The 19,384-nt window shown below is 39.2% G+C and overlaps 1 protein-coding gene across 5 annotated transcripts in view; it reads left to right on the top strand.

Annotated features, from left to right (window-relative positions):
* The window catches only part of LOC102853403 (chromosome unknown open reading frame, human C11orf30), a 98,245-nt gene that overhangs the window by 33,067 nt on the left and 45,794 nt on the right, over positions 1-19,384 (top strand). For 4 of the 5 annotated variants that reach the window (XM_006882869.1, XM_006882866.1, XM_006882867.1 and 1 more), the window contains 2 exons: positions 11,705-11,981; positions 19,078-19,329. In XM_006882869.1, the coding sequence (XP_006882931.1) occupies positions 11,705-11,981; positions 19,078-19,329 (529 nt within the window). The remainder of the gene's footprint in view (positions 1-11,704; positions 11,982-19,077; positions 19,330-19,384) is intronic. The other variant, XM_006882870.1, reaches the window with a different exon arrangement.

Raw genomic sequence — 19,384 nt, forward strand, 5'->3', positions numbered from 1 at the left:
TTGAACCATGCAGTGTTCCCTTGCTCTGTTCTGACGACTGCCTCCTGGCCCAACTATAGGTTTCACATTAGAACTATCAAGTGTTCTGGGATTCCCATTCTTCTCAGAGTCAGCCATAGTTTGTTATGATCTACACAGTCAAATGCCTTTTCATAGTCAATGAAACACAGATAGACATTCCTCTGGAATTCCCTGCTTTCAGCTAAGATCCATCTAACATCAGTGACAATATTCCTAGTACCACGACCCCTTCTAAACCCAGCCTGGACTTCTGGCAGTTCTCTGGTGATGTGCTGTACCAGTCATTTTTAGATAATCTTCAGTAGAATCTTGTTTGCATGTGAAATCAGTGAGATTGTTCTATAGTTTCCACACTCTGTTGGATCACCTTTCTTTGGCATGGGAACAAATATAGATCTCTTCCGGTCAGTTGACCAAGTGGTCGTTCTCCAGATTTCTTGGCACAACTTGGTGAGCACGTCCAGTGTTACAGCACTAGAACTCTCTATATGACTTGAATGGAAAGTGAATCTTTGAAATCTTGCCTTTTATCCTACTCCCTTCTACCTTCCACCATTACCTCTTTATTGATGCTTTTGCCTAGGCAAATTATTCTAGTTAGAAGTAATTTTCCCAGAAAATTTTGAAAATATTAATTCTTTGACTTCTAGCTTCCAGGATAGCTTTAGCGAAAAGAAATTCTATTTTTAAATCCTGTTTTGTCTTTGAAAACTCTTAAGAGCTTCTCTTTGACCTTAAGAATTCAGAACTTTCAAATTAACTTTTCTTTGGTGTGATCCTCTGTTGACTCATTTGGACAGACACTAAATTGTTAATTGCTGTCAAGTCGAGCACAACTGTTAGTGACCCTATGGACAAAATACCTGAAGCCTTTCTATTAACTATCATCGTTTCTCAAAGTTCATAGAGTTTCCAGAGGCATGTTGTTTAGGAAGCGGTTGCCACTCCTGCTTCCAAAGACCTTACAATTAGAACACAAATGTCCTTTCAATTCTGAGAAACTTCTTAAATTATTTGATTATTTTTCCCCTTTTCTGATTTTTGGATTTCCTGTTACTTAGATTGTTGAACCTCCTGTGTTGATCCACTCATTTTCTTATCTTTTCTCTTTGCCATTTTCCATTTGTTTATTTTTCTTCTATACTTACCAATTCTATTAGCTTTATGACTGTGGGGAAACAAAAGTTTACAGCTGTGCTTTCTCATCTATAAAATAGAGAAAACAATCGAAACTCTATGTTACAGGGTTTTTGGATGTCAACACAATGAGATGATATAGGTAAAAGCTGTAATTGTCAACAACCTCCGTCTCTTCCCTATCTGTTATGGTGCTACCAATTGGCCCAGTGGTGAGAATCTTTGTCTTCTTGATGTTGAGCTTCAATGCATATTGAAGATTACTATTAAACTTTAATCTGTTTTTAGTTTTCCTTTAAGGTCAGAGGGAATACTGGGGATCAAAATACTACTTATGCACAGTTTTCAGCTAATTTTCCCATCAAAATCAGCATAATGAAAGAATAACCACCTCACTTTGACCCCCACCTCAAGAGTCCTTGCTTCCCTCAAATTTCAAGTTTGTCTGTATTCCCTGATGCAGATTGTCTTGTTTTTGCTTTCATGGATATGTTAAATCAGTTACTACTTGTCTGTTCATTTTATATTTACAAATAAATTATAACTGTTAGCTCTTTTCTGTTCTAGCCTTTCAGATTTATATATCTTTGTTCCTTTAAAAAATTCTTTCATACTTTAGTAGAAAGATTTGGAGGAAGAATGAAGATGAGCTTTTCTGCCTAGTTATGGCTTTTCCTATCTTTGAGCCTTCAGTCTCATGATAGAACTTTAATTTGAAAGAATCTCATTTCCTGGAAACTATATATAAGGGGTTATCATCCTTTTTAATAATTAAAATTATTTAGCTTATTTTGGCTAGTTGGCCCAGTGGTGAAAATCTTTTTCTTCTTGATGTTGACTTTCAGGCTATATTGAAGACTACAGTCCTTGACCTGCAGTAGATGCTTCAGGTCTTCCTCAGTTTTAGCAACCAAGGTTGTGTCATGTGCATAATGCAGATTGTTGATGAATCTTCTCCAGTCTGGATGTCACATTCCTCATAAAGTCCAGCCTCCCGGATGATCTGTTTTACATACAGATGGAAAACAGTTTTGCTTCTATTCTCTTACTGATTTTTATTTATTTATAATTAATTGGCATGATATTACAAATTTCTATTTCTACCATATTTGTTTGCCTTTTATAAGCTACTAAGAATAGGGACTTGACATTATTCATTACTGTTTTTTATTGTTTAGAATAATGCCTGCTATATGTAGGTGTGAGAAATATTTGTGCAATGAATGAATCAGTCTTGTTCTAGTCTTGGTTCTGCCACTTTTTTTTGCATTCTGGTTTCCCTATAAAACAAAGATAATAACAGAATTTGTCTCTTTTTTTTTTTTTCTTCTTAAGCTTTATATTTTTTTAAATAATTTTAATGAGCTTTTACAGAGATTTTGGATTTCCATTCATCCATTGCTGCACTTCTCTCCCCGCCCAACCCCCGCACCGCCCCCCCCCAGTTCGCTCCTCTCTTTCAAAAGTAAAAGAAACACTCCCTCCCTGGTACACAATCCCCCCGCACCCCTCCCACCACCCCAAGTACATTCCACTATGCAACCTTATTTGTGGACTCTTGTGATAACCATAAGACCCTATCGTACATTGCTTTTAAATTATTCAGTCCCTCATCTGTTTCAGTGCAGTATACACCATTTATCCAGTTTTTCTCACTCTTACCCCAACCCTGATATCAGTCCCATTTTACAACAGTGGCACCATGCAATATTTGTCCTTTTGCGACTGAGATATTTCACTCAGCATAATGTCCTCCAGGATCACCCATTTTGAATAATACTGCATGAGTTCCTTGTTTTTCAATGCAGCATAGTATTCCATTGTGTGAATATACCACAGCTTCTCTATCCATTTGTTTGTTGATGGGCACCTGAGTTGTTTCCAACTCCTTGCTATTGTGAACAGAGCCGCCATAAACATGGGTGTGCATATATCTGCTTGGATGTCAGTTATGGTCTCTTTGGGATATATTCCCAGTAGTGGAATTGCTGGATTAAACGGTATCTCTGTTTGCAACTTTTTGAGAAAGCGCCATACTGCCTTCCATAGTGGTTGCACCATTTTACACTCCCACCAACTGTGAATAAGGGTTCCAGTTTCTCCACAACCTTGCCCGCATTTGTTGCTTGCTGTTCTGTTAAATTTTGCTATTCTGACTGGGTTGAGATGATAGCTCATAGTTGTTTTGATTTGCATCTCTCTTAGATAGAGCTAGGGATTTTGAACATTTCTTCATGTGCATGTTGGCCATCTGAATGTCTTCTTTGGTGAAGTGTCTATTCATGTCCTGTGCCCATTTTTCAGTTGGATTATTTACCTTTATCTTGTTGTGGTGCTCAAGTATTTTATAAATTCTAGATATAAGTCCCTTATCTGACTTGTCATTACCAAATACTTTTTCCCAGTATGTGGCTTCCATTTTTACCCTGTTGGAGAAGTTTTTGGATGTGCATAGGGATTTGATTCTTAGCAGGTCCTATTCTTCTGTTTTATATTCTCCTGGTTGTAGATTCAGAATTTATCTCTTAGAGTTTCTAGGATAATGAAATGAGGTGATTCATGGAAAATACTTATTAATGGAAAATAGTTTTTTCATATTTGACTCAATGACACCTAACACCACCAGAAAACTAGTTCAGTATCATCAATTTTGTTACTACTTGACTGTATTCCAAATATTTAACATAGTGTGAACACTCCCCCTTCCCTTGCTTTATTGTTGTTATTAGGTGCTCTTAAGTCAGGTACAACTCATAAGCAACCCTTTGAACAGTAGACCTGAACCCTATCCTGTTCTGTGCCATCTTCATCAATTCTGACACACTTGAGCCCATTGCTACAGTCATCGAGTCTGTCTGTCTTCTTAAGGTCTTCCTTCTTTCACCAAACTTCTACCTTTTCAAGCATGATGTCTCCTTCCAAGGAATAGCTTCTAGCAGCATGTCCAGAGTATGAGACAAAGATTTACTGTCTTTGCCTCCAAGGAGTACTCTCATTACACCTTCTTCAAGACCTATCTGTTTATTCTTTTGGCAGTCCATAGAGTATTCAGTACTCTTTTTCTAGCACCACAATTCAAAGGCTTCAGTTTTTCTTCTATAATCCTTATTCATCGTTCAGCTCTCAGTTGTGTATCAAGTGATTAAAAAGAGCATGGCTCTGGCGTGTATTTTCTGCCAAACCTAGTTTAGTCCTCATCTGTACTATAAAGTCCTCATAAGCACTTTGCTTCAGGAAGCCACTAGTATTAGTTCGCAGTTGGCAAAGTTCAGATTGCCGTCACTACTGCACTGGACTAGTGTCAACATCAGGATAGATGGAGAAAAAACTGACATTAACTATTTCATTTTGCTTGGATCCACAATCAACACCATGGTAGCAGCGGTAAAAATCAAATGATGTATCAGGAGAATCTGCTGTCAGGGACATCTTTAAAGTACTAAAGAGCAAGAATGTTAGCTTAATGACTAAAGTGTGCCGTATCCAAGGCATGATATTTTCAGTTGCTTCATATACACCTCGAAGTTGGACAGTGAATAAGGAAGACCAAAGAATTGTTTTGTTTGAATTGTACTGTTGGTGAAGAGTATTGAATATATCAAGATTGTCAAAGAATAAACAAATTTGTCTTGGAAGTATTTCTGGGGTGTACCTTAGAGGTAAGTATGGTAAAACGGTCTCACATACTATGGGATATGTCAGGAGGGGCCAGTCCTTTGGAAAAAGAGTCTTTCTGTGGAAAGTGGCAGGTTAGTGAAGGAGAGGAACACCAATGAGATGGATTGACACAGAGTGCGACAGTGGGCTTGAACATTGTGGAGAGAATAAGGATGGTGCAGGGTAAGGCAAAATTCCAGTTGTTCATAGAGTCCCGATGAATGGTAGAAGATTCAGTGTCACTGAACTACAGCAACTTCCCTTTGCCTATACTATTTTTGTCTCTTAATTATATGTAGATAGTCCCTGTAAAGTATCAGTGAATCTGAAAGGAAATTCAAGAAATGCCTGCCGGGTATATGGATATAATTGCTGTGTTCCATGAATGTACTCTAAGTAGTTGATCAGAATAATATGACGGCTTTCCATACTACCCATTGAAGAGTTCATATGGCGTTGTCCTGGTTCCTTTTGTAACTTAAAGGGGAGACTTCAGCAATGTCCAGAGCCCTTGATGTCCTGCAGGTGAAGGAAGAGTATGTCGTCAAATTTCTTGCAGTAGGAACACACTTGGGTGACACCAGCCTTGACTTCCAAATGGAACGGTACATCTACTAAAGGAAGAATGATGGCATCTACATCATAAACCTGAAGAGGACCTGAGAGAAGCTTCTCTTGGCTCCTTGGGCCATTGCTGCCACTGAAAATCCAACTGCTGTCACTGCACTGTCAGTATCCTTCAGAAATATTGGCTAGAGATCTGTTCAGAAGTTTGCTGTTGCTTCTGAAGCCACTCCTATCACTGGGCACTTCAGTTCTGGAACTTCCACTAATCAGATCCAGGCAACCTTTCAGGAGCCTTGTCTTCTGTTGATTATTGATCCCAGGGCTGACCACCAGCCTCTGACAGAAGTGTCTTAACTTTTCCACCATTGCCTGTGTGACAGATTCTCCTCTGCATTATGTAAACGTTACTATCCCATGCAACAACAAGAGAGCTCACTCCACGAGTCTTATGTGCTAGATGCTGGCCCAGAAATCCTGCTCATGTGTCACACAATCTCCCAGAGCACCTGTGGGAGGTCATGCCTCATCTGGAAGAGATTGAAAAGGGAGAGCTGGATGCTGCTGAAAAGGAGGAGTTTCAGGGAGAATGGACGGCCACTGCTCCTGAATTTCCTGCTGCTCAGCCTGAGGCTGCAGACTGGTCTGAAGACCTGCAGGTGCCCTCTGTGCCTATTCAGCAGTTCTCCTGCAACTGAAAACTGGTCTGCAGCCCCCACTGTTCAGGCCACTGAGTGGGTCGGAATAACCACCAAGTGGTCTTATTAAACTGTCTTTTCAGTCATTTTTAAAAAGTGGAAATAATGTTGATGAAAAGAAACAATGTTGTTATTGTTATGTGCCGCCGAGTCGCTTGCGACTCAGCGACCCTATGTACAACAGCCCTAAACTCCGCTCTGTCCTGTGCCAATCCCATTGTCTCTGACACTCCCATCCCAATTATCCCAGTCACTGAATCAATCCACCTCATAGAGGGCCTTCCTCTCCTGTGCTGTCCCTCCACCCTCCCAAGCATGATGTCCATCTCTAAGGACCGGTCTCTCCTCACAACATGTCCAAAGTATGTTAGACGGAGCCTCAGAATCCTTGCCTCCAAGGAGCCACCCGGTTTAACCCTTTCCAGGACAAATCTGTTTGTTTTCCTAGTAGTCCATGGTATTCTCAATACTCTTCTCCAGCACCACAGCTCAAAGGCATCAATTCTCCTTCTATCCTCCTTGGTCATTGTCCAACTCTCTGATGCATAACAGTGATTGCAAAGACCATAGCCTGTATCAGACGCACGTTAGTCTCCAGAGAGACACCATTGCTCTTCAGTACTTTGGAGAGGTCCTTAACAGCAGACTTTCCCATGGCAATGCGCCTTTTAATTTCCTGGCTATTGGTGCCGAGAGTGTTGACTGTGGAGCCAAGGAAACTAAAGCTGTGAACAATCTCAATCTCTTCACCATCCATCCTGATGCTATCAATTGGCCCAGTGGTGAGAATCTTTGTCTTCTTGACATTGAGCCTCAATCCGTATTGGAGGCTACACTCCTTGACCCTCTGCAGCAGGTGCTTCAGGTCCTCCTCAGTTTCAGCAAGCAGGGTTGTGTCATCTGCATAATGCAGATTGTTGATAGATCGCCCACCAATCTTGACCCCACATTTCTCCTCATAGAGCCCAGCCTCCCGGATGATCTGTTCTGCATACAGGTTGAAAAGGTATGGAGATAGGATGCATCCCTGGCGTACGCCCTTCCCAATTTTGAACCATGCAGTGTTCCCTTGCTCTGTTCTGACGACTGCCTCCTGGCCCAACTATAGGTTTCACATTAGAACTATCAAGTGTTCTGGGATTCCCATTCTTCTCAGAGTCAGCCATAGTTTGTTATGATCTACACAGTCAAATGCCTTTTCATAGTCAATGAAACACAGATAGACATTCCTCTGGAATTCCCTGCTTTCAGCTAAGATCCATCTAACATCAGCTACAATATCTCTAGTACCACGACCCCTTCTAAACCCAGCCTGGACTTCTGGTAGTTCTCTGTTGATGTGCTGTTCCAGTCATTTTTAGATAATCTTCAGTAGAATCTTGCTTGCATGTGAAATCAATGAGACTGTTCTGTAGTTTCCACATTCTGTCGGGTCACCTTTCTTTGGGATAGGAAGAAATAGCGATCTCTTCCAGTCAGTTGGCCAAGTGGTCGTTCTCCAGATTTCTTGGCACAACTTGGTGAGCACGTCCAGGGCAGCATCTGTTAACTGAAATATGTCAATTGGTATACCATCTATTCCTGGAGCCTTATTTTTTGCCATTTCCTTCAAAGCAGCCTGAACTTTAAAATGGTGGGAGAGATCGGTGGAAAAGCAATCTATATGGCAGGAATGTGGAATTTAGAACTTTATGTTATTACTTTGGAGTAGTTCATGTATTGCAAAAAAGGGGGTTGACAAATCAGGATTTACTAACTTGTGAAGCAAAAATGCTGAAGAAAAAGAAATGAGCTAGAGAAGGAATAATGATAGAAGTTGTGAACAGGTTTTATAGTGAAAGGATTAGCTAGAGGTTTTTCCTACACTAAAAGAAGAGCTTCACTTGCTTGAAAACATGGACTTAAACATTGAATAGTTTATTGAAGTTGCTAGGCAAATTCGAGAAGCTGTGATAAGGACAGTATAAACTACTCTTACTGATTTTTTGAATAGTAACATTATTATCCTCATTCTCAGGTTTACTACAGGTGATTTAAAACTTTTCACAAATGTGGTAATTACCACAACTGACAAAATGCCAACACTGTCCATTTGGCCCTTATCATGGAAGTACATTTGTATGACATGTATTTTTTAGTATTAAAATATATATGTAACTTTATAGTAAGGTTTCTAATTACTAAAGATAAAGATCAAATTTATAAAGGTATTGTTAATAAAAGGCAGGACTAATAAAACAAAAATAAAGTATGTTCAGCTTATATCAGAATTTAATTAGGCTGCCTGAAGGCACACAGTTCAAATCCACCGGATATTCTGCTGGAGAGGAAGGGGCAATCTCATTCTGTGCCGATCGGGTCCAATTCGACTATACATACAAGAAGAAAGAAAAAAAAGAATTCAATTAGTCTGAAGTTGTAATGGACCCTTACCTTAAGCCCAGGACTACTTTTGGCTTACTACTTACTTACTTCATTATTGTTGAAATGGTAAAGGCCATGTGGGGACAACCCTATCTGACCTTTACCAACTTTACAAAGGCAAACTGTCCTCTTTAACAATATCAGTAACACAAAGCAAATTCCCATGAGGTTAAACATGAGCCCTATGCTGCTGTGCCTCTTTCTGCTCATCTTAACACCAGTCATACTGTTTTGCTGGGTCCATTATCCTATGTGATAGGTCACAGACTACGTAGAACTATATTGGGGAAGTCAATAGATTATAATCCAGATTAATTACAATACAGTCAAGATAGCTCCTGAAATATGCACAGCTTAGGTATGAACCTTCACGTCAGTGTTCCCGAGTTCTCAGTCCTGCCAATATTGGCTTTCCACTCCCAATTGTACAGGAAAGTTCTCAGTCTTACCAATATTGGCCTTCCCCCTTCAAGGTCCCATCTCATGTCAGGTCTCCAGTTTGGCCATTGGTGTTGCTGCCATAGGTGTAGCTGCTAGAGCAGGAACGGTGTCCTATGGTATCTTGCTTTCTTTTCAGTGGTGCCAGAACTGTTTGTCTCTCAGTCAAGCTTGCTCAATTCGTTGGCAAGACTAGCCAGTCTCCTTGTAGAATCTTGAAATTAGCCAGTTCCTTTGTGGTGAGGTTAACATATTCATTTGCATATTCCCACCCATCCACATAGCATCCTCTCTCCTTAATACAATAAAATAAACAGTTAATCTTTTGGCTAGGAATGATTATTTTGAATAATAAACCTTAGCTCTCCAGAACTTTGCTTGCTAATTTTTTTCCCTGACTAAATCTTAAAGTCATTTTCTTGACTCTTTTTTTTTCTGTTTTCTGTAATAACCCCTGAAAAATTATATTGATTTTGCCTTTAGGAATATGCTCAGAATTGGCTCACTTCTCACCACATTTACAAAAATATTTTGTACCAACTCCTCTGGCTGATTTACTGCAGAAACCTCTTAATATGTCTACTTGTGCTTCCCTTTCCTGGCTTACTGTACTTCTCATCTCTTTATGTTTTAGATTTACAGATATAGTACAACATTCTCATATGTCTTGCACACAGATTTCTCTATTCTTACCACTATTCTTTGTTTGGTACATTTGTCAGAATTAAGAATCAATAAAAGTGTATTCTTAATTCATTAAACTCTATGGTTTATTTGGATTTGCTAATTCTTACTTGGTGTCTTTTTCTGTTCCATATCCCACCCAGGATACTTACTACATTTACTTTTCATGTCTTAGATTTCTCTTGGCTGTGAAAGTTTTTTGGATTTTCCTCATTTTAAGAAATACTGGTTGAGGATTTTGTAGGATGCCACTTATTGAAAAATTGTCCAATTTTTACCCCCATAATTTAACTGAGATTATAGGTTGTGTGTGGGGAGATCACAGAGGTAAAGTGCCGTTTTTATCACATCAAGAATATAGACTAACATTATTTTATATGATAGAGTCGTCAATTACTTTGAATTTCTTTTCTACTCTCCATTTTTAAATTCTAATCTCATTTGTTAGCTCTTCGAAGTTTCTTAAAATGTACCAAGTTAGCTTCCACCTCAGAGCCTTTGTATTTACTATCCCCTGTGCTTTAGGTGAGAAAATCTGGTGGTGTGGTCCATAGCATGTTGTGTTGCTACCGAAAAGACCACACATCACTGGTGACTTGAATACACCAGTGGCTCAGGGGGAAAGATGGTAGTCTCCTCTTAAGATTTGTAACCTCAGAAACCCTGTTGGGATCACTGTGAGTCAGAATAACCTTGGTGGCAGGGAATTTGAGGTTTTGTTTTATTTTTGGTTTCCTCCCTCTGAAGCTGTGAGTAAATATTCTTTCCTTAGTAGCAGTAGGGTTCACATCTCAACTTTTGATCTCTACTCAAATGTCAGAGAGGTCTTCCTTGACTCCCCTATGAAAATGGTATATGACTTTTATCACCCTCTATTGCCTTACTCTTCTTCCATTTTTCATCCTATGTCATATATTTATTATTGGCCTACTTTCCCCTCACTAGTGAATGTTAAGTCAATGAGAATATAAGATTTTTCTGTTTTATTCATTGATCTATTCCCTGCCACCAGAATCATGCCTGGCATACAATAGATGTTCCATAAATACTTATAAATGAATGTCCAAGTAGCTTTCTTGAAGGATTATACCAATTTGTAACTACCTAAGCAGTGCATTGAAATGCTTACCATGCTATAACTAATATGGCATTGAATATTATCCTTTAAAATACTTGATAAACAAGAATTACTGCTTTTAAATACTTTTTGGTGAATATTAGTTGTAGTTTTAACCTGAAAGTTGGCCTTTTTTAACTATACATGCATGGTCTTATAAATCAGCATTAGCTGTGGGTCTAGGATAAGAGAAAGAATGTATTCCATACTGGGCAGCAAGACTTGAGGTGAGAAAGACTTGAGGCAAGTAAGGTTTATGGCTACCAGGGAGTGGTGAGAGCCTGATCCTGGTGGTGGAGATACTATGACATTGCTGTAAAGAAACTGACAAGTTGTGACCTGAGGGTTCTTGTATTTGTGCTGGCCACAGTTAAAGGTTTGGCTGTTCTTGCTAGATGTTTGAAGGAGAAGCTGACTTGTAACTGCTCTGAGGCAAACCTTGCTGGATGATTTGGATTTGATTGCTGAACTGAAACCAGAGCCTGGACTTGTTAAGGAATTGTGCCTTGAAACTCTTGGGCTAAAGCCTGGACTTGTATTGTGAGATATTCTTTGTCTCCCCCACTCACTTCTCTAATAAACCCCATTCTCAGCACCACAATTGAGTCTGTGAGTCAGCAACAAATAAATGAACCTCTTGCTGTTGGTGTGGCTCTAGAGGCACCATGGTGCTGGGGTATGGGCTCTGTATCTACTTTCTCCTATAGGATGGTGAGGTGCTATGTTATTCTTACCCCCTCTGGCCCTTTCAGAGAGACACTCATGGCCCTATGCCCCTATGGACTGTTTTCTCCTCTTTAGACACTAGTAAAGAAAAAGCCATATTTTTAATTATTTATCCCTCTGTTAAATTACTTATTATTGTTCCATAAGCTATTTTTAAATTCTTTATCATTATAAGCCTATATACATTACTTGTATAGTCTATTAGGTACATGAAAATAACTTATTTTTCCTTCTGTAGGTTATTATAGTGACTACGTCACCAAGTTCAACCTTCGTGCCCAACATTCTCTCCAAATCCCATAATTATGCAGCAGTCACTAAGCTTGTACCAACATCAGTCATTGCTTCTACAACCCAGAAGCCACCAGTGGTTATAACTGCTTCACAGTCTTCTCTGGTCAGTAGCAGCAGCAGTGGCAGCAGTAATTCTACGCTATCACCTATTCCTAACACAGTTGCAGTAACAGCTGTAGTATCTTCCACACCATCTGTAGTCATGTCAACAGTAGCACAAGGTGAGTGATGATTTACCATGTAAGTCTCTCCTGTTACTATATGGGAATTTGGAAAAAACTCTTGGTGTTTTTTGTGTTTTGAGTAGAAAAGTCTCCACTGCTGATGAGTTAGAAGCTGCATTGCTAACCCAATCACATGTGGTTCAAATCTACCAGCTGCTATGGGCAGTCTTCTCATGTGATTTACTGCCTTTGAAAACCTGCTGGAGGGTATCAGCTTTTAGTTGATTTCAGCTCGAAGGCACATAACAACTACTGTTATATTAGAGATTACGAACCCTCTCCCCAGTTTGATGTCAAGATGGTGAACTGTTTAGTTTTATTCCTTTAATATGCTTGTTATTGTTCACTGCTGTCAAGTCAAGTATGACTCATAGCGACCCTATGAACAAAAGATCTTAACCCTGTTCTATCCTGTGCCATCCTCACACTTCCTGACACACAAGAGCCCTTTGTGGCAATCTCCATGTCATTCCACTTGGTTGAGAGTTTTCCTCTCCTTTGCCGACCCTCTACCCTTTTTAACATCATGTCCCTCTTCAAAGAACAGCCCCTCCTAGCAACATACCCAAAGTATGTGAGACAAATCCTCATCATTCTTGCCTCCAAAGTGCACTCTGACTGCACCCTCTACACAGCATATTTGTTTGTCCTTTTGGCTGTCCATGGGATGTTCAGTGCTCTTCAACACCACACCTCAAAGGCGTCAATTCTTATTCTGTCATCCTTATTCACTGGCTAGCTCTTAGATGTATAGCAAGTGATTGGAAAGACTATGGCCTGAATCATATGCACCTTAGTCCTCAAACTCACATCATTACTTCTCAGTAATTTGGAGAGATCCCTAACTACAGATTTCCCAGGACAATGTGTCTCCTTATTTCATTACTCCTGATACCAAGGGTGTTAATTGTAGATCCAACCAAGATGAAGCTGTTGACATTTTCAGTCTCCTCTCCATCCATCATGATATTGTCCATAGGTGCAGTGGTAAGAATCTATGTTTGTTTGTTTTTTTACATTGAGATTGCAATCTATATTGAAGGCTGCATTCTTTCATCTTCTGCAATAAGTACTTCAAGTTCTCCTCCCTTTCAGCCAGCAAGGTTGGGTCATCTACATAACGCAGGTTATTAGTGAGTCTTTCCTCAGTTCATGATGGCACATTCCTCTTCATAAAGCCCAGCTTAATATATTTACCTAATTTTTTTTAAAAGACAATTCATAGTGTATAATCACCTAGGAAATTAACTTTTCACAAAATATAAATTATATCCTGTCACAGTAGATTTCAAAGGACTATGTAAATATGCCTAATATACTGAAATATTTTTAGGAGGAACTTGAGAAATTAAATGACTAGAATTTCTCTAGAAGCAGGAATAAATAGACAACCTCTACAAAGTAAGTTTCTTTATGCTAAGAAGAATGATTTCAAGGCTCTTCCATTCACCTTATCTTTAGTCATCTGAATTAGAGTTCTATATGCGTGGCTGATGGTGAGGTGTTAAAGGAGAGAAAAACTGAATGCTTATGGAGAAATGAGTTGAATAATTGCCACTTAATAAGAGAGGAAGAAAAATATAGAAGCCCATATTCCATCTTCGATAAATTTAACTCTCTTTCTTGTCTTTGTGTGTCTCTCATATGAAGGTCAGGTAACATTCTGTATGAAATTTTATTTTCAGAATGTTGGTCAGTCTTAAGACAGATTAGAGGAAAGCATCTATTAATAGAATTATGGTCATATTTGTAGCATAGAAGAAACATAGATAGTACTTGGTATTAGTTTTCATTATATTTTTCTTGACTAAAATAGGGGTAAAACTGGAACTATAATATATACTGGGAATTCAAAATATATCAGTTTATAAACTAGTAATGAAAGTACTCATAGAAAAACAGTGTTTTTCTGAATGTGGGTATTCAAGGAAATTATGATAATTGTTTTGACTTCCTGAGTTAATTAAAGTCTTATTAGTGCTAAGAACTTGAGGTATTTTATTTTTTCAAAAGATAAATTTTGACTCACTTACTGCTCCTTGCTAATGAATTGGAACCAACTCATTGCTATTGAGTTGGACAACTAGGGGGTTTCCAAGGCGATAAATTGCAACAGAAGAGATGGCCTGTCTTTTCCCCACAGAGCTACTGGTGAGTTTGAAATGCAAGAGAGGTATAGCCTTTGGGTTAGCAGCAGCAAATGGCAATACACAGACTGCCATCTGTTACAATTCTGACTTTAAAGCTTATTTAATAGCTCATAGGCAACATAATGCTAGATGGAGAAAGAATTGAAGTTGTCAGTGATTTCATCTTGCTTGACACAGTGATCAGTACCCTTGGTCTCAGCAGTCAGGGAGATCAGGAGATGTATTGCATTGAGCAAGTAAGGGATCTCACCAAAATGCTGAAGAGCTGTGATGTCAGTCTGAAGGCTTAAGTGCACCTAATTCGGGCCATGGTCTTTTTAATCACCTGCCACATATTCTGACAGCTGGACAATGAATATGGATAATGAAAGAATAATTGATGCCTTTGAGCTATGGTGTTGGAGAAGAGTACTGAATATACTATGGACGGCCAAAAGAACAAACATGTGTCTTAGAGATGGTGCAGTCAGATTGCTCCTTGAAAGCAAAGATGGCAAAGCTTTGTCTCTCATACTTTGGGCATATGCTAGGAGAAGCTATTCCTTGGAAAGGAATATCATGGTTGGCCAGGTTGAGGGTCAGCAAAAGAGAGGAAGACCTGCAATGAGATGGATAGACACAGTGACTGCTGCAAGTGAGTTAGAAATGATGAGAAGGGCACAAGACAGGACAGGGTTCAGATTTGTTGTTCATAGGGTACTTAAGTCATACTTGATGTGACAGCACCTAACCAAAACATGTCCCTTGGGTACAAGATATTATTCAGTGTTTTCCTTTATTTGGGACTAGAATCAGACTGTTTTAAAGCTGAGATATATTTCTTTTTCTTTCTTTTTTTGTTCTTGTTGTATACTGTCAAATCAGATCCAACGGGCATAGGAGATTGCCCCTCCTTCTCCAGTGGAGCATCTGGTGGATTCGAACCACACTCTTTTGCAATTGCAGCACAGCTTCTTGCCACTAGGCCACCAGAGCTCCCTTGAGATCTATTTCTGATTATTCTAAGAGTGGCTATGGTAGGAGGAGAAGGAAGAATCTTAGCAAAACTAACTTATTGATTCCATGTTTTTAGGTCTTGAAAGGGTTCCCAGGGATTGCGGATGATCGACTCATGCTATACTAAAGGGGGGAAATGCCTTAATACTTGGAATTCTAAAATGGGATCAGTTAAAATGGTTATTCTGAGTGATCATCTAAAGGAAAAGAGAATTAAAATTTTTTTCTTATAGAACATTTCAGGCATGCAAAAATAGCATAGTGAAATGAACCTCTTGTGCTCATTACCCACCTGCAACAACTTTTAAGACCTAGCTAATTGCTAATTTTGCTTCATCTCTGTAAAATTCTCCCACTCAAGCCAGCGATTTCCCTGTACACACCCCTGCCCTGAAATGTAAGTAAATCCCAGATATAATATCTAAGTATGTAACGCTAAAAGAGAGATCACGACAGTGCCATTTTTCACACCTAAATTTTTAACAGTAATTTATGGATGTGAATATAGTAAAATCCAGTTAGTGTCCAAATTTCCTTAATTATCTCATTTTTTTTTAACTAGATATTTTGAATTGTATCCTGTCCAGTGATTTGTGTGTGAATGCCTTTTAACTTACTGGTTTATCTTCTTTTTTATTTTCCCTGTGGTTTATTTGTTGAACAAACATTTTTCCTGAGAGTTAATCCACAGTTTGTCTTTTTCTGACTTAATTCCTGTAGTGGTGTTTAACATGTTCTCCTGTTCCATATATTTTAATAAAATTAAAAATTACAAATTCAGAAGATTCACATCTGACTGTTTTGGGAAGTAGAGGGAATGAACATTTTATGAGTGATATTGTGTGTTTCTTAACAAACAGCACTTTTAAGATCTACTTTGTAGCACATTGTCCAGTGCAAGTAGTTGTTTGATTTCTTGATCCTTATTTTCCATGAGTGGAAAACGTATATTTAAGTACAACAAAATACTCGACAAGTGCAGTCATTCCTCTGTTTGTCGTGATGTTCTTTATTCCAATTTTGAAGATTTTTGTTTTCCTTATGTTGAGGTATAATCCATATTGAAAGCTTTGGTTTTTGATCTTCAGCAGTCAGTGCTTCAAGTCTTAATTTCCAGTAAGTGTGTCTGTCATCTGCAAATCGCCATAGGTTATTGAAGAGTCTTCCTCCAGACCTGTTACCTCATTCTTCTTCATATACTACCTTCTTTGATAATTGGCTCAGTATATAGTTTTAATAGATATGGTGAAAAGATACAACCTTGACACCTTTCCTGATTTTTTAAACCATGTAATATTCTCTCATTCTCTTCATATGCATGCTTCTTGATCTGTGTACTGTCAAGCTGAAACCAACTCATAGCTGGCCCTCCAGTGGATTGTCAGAGGCAGTAAACATTCCTTTTTAACAGTCTATGATCTTCATTCACACAGCAAGATGTATAAGAAAAATTTAACACATAAGGAAGATGAAGCCTACAGAGAGTAACTTCCACAGGTTTCATTTTCTTCTATTTTCCCAGAGACTTTTTACGTGAGGATAAGGTATGATTTCAAGTTATTTATATAGTCAATAAGCTAATCCTCAAACTGATATTAATACCCTTCAGTAGTTTGGAGAAGTCCCCAGTGCAGTATGTCTCCTTATTTCCTGACTGCTGGCACCAAGGATGTTAACTGTGGATCCAAGTAAGATGAAGTTCTTGATAGTTAAAATCTCTTCTTCATCCATCATTATGTTGCCATTTGGTCCAATAGTAAGAATCTTTGTTTTCTTGACATTGAGATGCATTCCATATTGAAGACTGCATTCCTTGGTCTTCTGCAACAAGTGCTTCAAGTCTTCCTCACTATCAACTAGCAAGATTTTGTCATCTGCATAATGCATGCAGGTTATTGGTGAGTCTCCCTCCAATCCTGATACCACTTTCCTCTTAATAGAGTCCAGCTTTTTGAATAATTTGCTTAGCATACAGATTATGAGATTATGTAAGTATGGAGAGAGAATAAAACTCTGAGTATTGAGGAGTAATGATGTCAGTTTGAGGACTAAGGCGCATCTCATTCAGGCCATGATCTTTGTGATCACATGCTATGCATCTGAGAGCTGGACAATGAATAGGGATGACGGAAGAATTGATGCCTTTGAGCTGTGGTGTTAGAGAAGAGCATTGAGCATCCCGTGGACTGCCAAAAGAACAAACAAATATGTCTTGGAGAGGATGCCGCTGGAGTGCTTTTTGTAGGCAAGAATGATGAGGCTTCATCTCACAAACTTTGGGCATGTTGCTAAGAGGGGCTCTTCCTTGGAGAGGGACAAGATGCTTAGAAGGGTAGAGGATCAGCGAAGGAGAGGATGATTCTTGACCGGGTAGATTGACACGGTGACTACTGCAATGGGCTCTACTGTGTCAGGAAGTGTGAGGATGGCACACAATAGGACAGGGTTCACATCTGTTCACAGGGTTGCTATGAGTTGTACTCGACCCGATGACACCTAACAATAACAAAATTGTTATTGTTAACAACAATAGATGTCATCAAGTTGCTTGAGACTCATAGTGACCCTATGTACAGCAACCCTGAACCCTGCTGTCTCCTGTGCCAACCTTATTATCTAATGATAGTAGATTAAAATCTTATTTTTTATCATATAGTATGGTAAAGTTAGAGCTCTAGTGGCCTAGTGATAAGATGCTGCGCAACAATCCCGAAAGCATGCATTTAGAGGCTACCAGCTGCTCTGTGGGAGAAGGATGGGTAATCTCCTATGTGATTATTTACCGCTGAAAACATGCAAGAGGGTCAGCTATGGGACGATTCCAATTCTACAGTACACAGCAGCAACATGTTCAAATTGGCTCATTTGAATCTGAAAAGTAGTATTTCTCATATTCAGTACTCAATTTGTCTGGTTTTTCCCCATATTGTTCACAGTGAGAACTTTGATTTTCTAATGGAAATATCTGTTGAGAACAGATTTGTGAATATTTTACCTGATACTTTGGTTCCTACCATTGTTTTTGTTGGTATGTGCCATAGAGTCATTTGCGACTCATAGTGACCCCATGTACCAGAGCCCTAAATGCCATTCTATCCTGTGCCAATCTCACTGTCTCAAACACATTCATTCCCACCACTCCACTCACAGAATCAATCCATCTCATCGAGGGTCTTCCTCTCCTGCGCCGTCCCTCCACTCTCCCGAACATGATGTCCCTCTCCAAGGACCTGTCCCTCCTTGCAACATGCCCAAAGTATGTCAGACGAAGCTTCAGAATCCTTGACTCCAGGGAACATTCTGGCTTCACCTTCTCCAGAACAAACCTTTTTGTTCTCCTAGCAGTTCATGGTATATTCAACACTCTTCTCCAGCACCACAACTCAAAGGCATCAATTCTCTTTCTGTTATCCCTATTCACTGTCCAACTCTCCAGTGCATAGCACGTAATTGCAAAGACTATAGCCTGGATCAGGCGCACCTTAGTCTCCAGCCTGACGTCGTGGCACTTCAGTACTCTTGAGAGGTCCCTCACAGCTGACTTTCCCAATGCAATTCGTCTCCTGATTTCCTGGCTGCTGTTACCAAGAGTGTTGACTGTGGAGCCAAGTAAACTAAAACTGTTAACTATCTCAATCTCTTCAACATTCATACTGATGCTGCCAATTGGCCCAGTGGTGAGAATCTTTGTTCTGTCATTAGCAAGGAAAAAAATCAGTTGGGTTTCTTTTTTTAAAAAAAAAATCTAGAAACATAATCCTTTCTTGCAGGGTTTGAGGACTAAATATCAAATATATAAAGAACCACCTATTGTGTCTTTCTAGGTGCTCAATAAACCTTAATTTTTATTGATTTGTTAAATTTGTAAATTATTATCTAGTACAGTGCCTGGAAGCAATGTTAATTGTCTTTTACTTCTAGATCTTCTTTACCCTATTTGTCAACAGGTGTATCTACATCAGCAATCAAAATGGCATCAACCAGACTTCCTTCCCCCAAAAGCATTGTGGGCGCACCCACTCAGATTCTTGCACAGTTTCCCAAACAGCATCAACAGTCTCCTAAGCAGCAGTTACATCAAGTGCAGCAACCAACACAACAGGTGGCCCAGCCCGCTCCAGTGTCCCATCAGCAACAGCCTCAGCAGTCTTCTTTGCCACCTGGTATCAAGCCTACAATCCAAATCAAACAGGAGTCAGGTAACTGAAAAATATAAAAATATGGTCATCTTTCCCTTATCACCTGTTCTGAAGA

The sequence above is a fragment of the Elephantulus edwardii genome, unplaced genomic scaffold, assembly GCF_000299155.1.
Source record: "Elephantulus edwardii isolate Elephantulus edwardi_28Jun2011 unplaced genomic scaffold, EleEdw1.0 scaffold00025, whole genome shotgun sequence".
Classification (NCBI taxonomy): domain Eukaryota; kingdom Metazoa; phylum Chordata; class Mammalia; order Macroscelidea; family Macroscelididae; genus Elephantulus; species Elephantulus edwardii.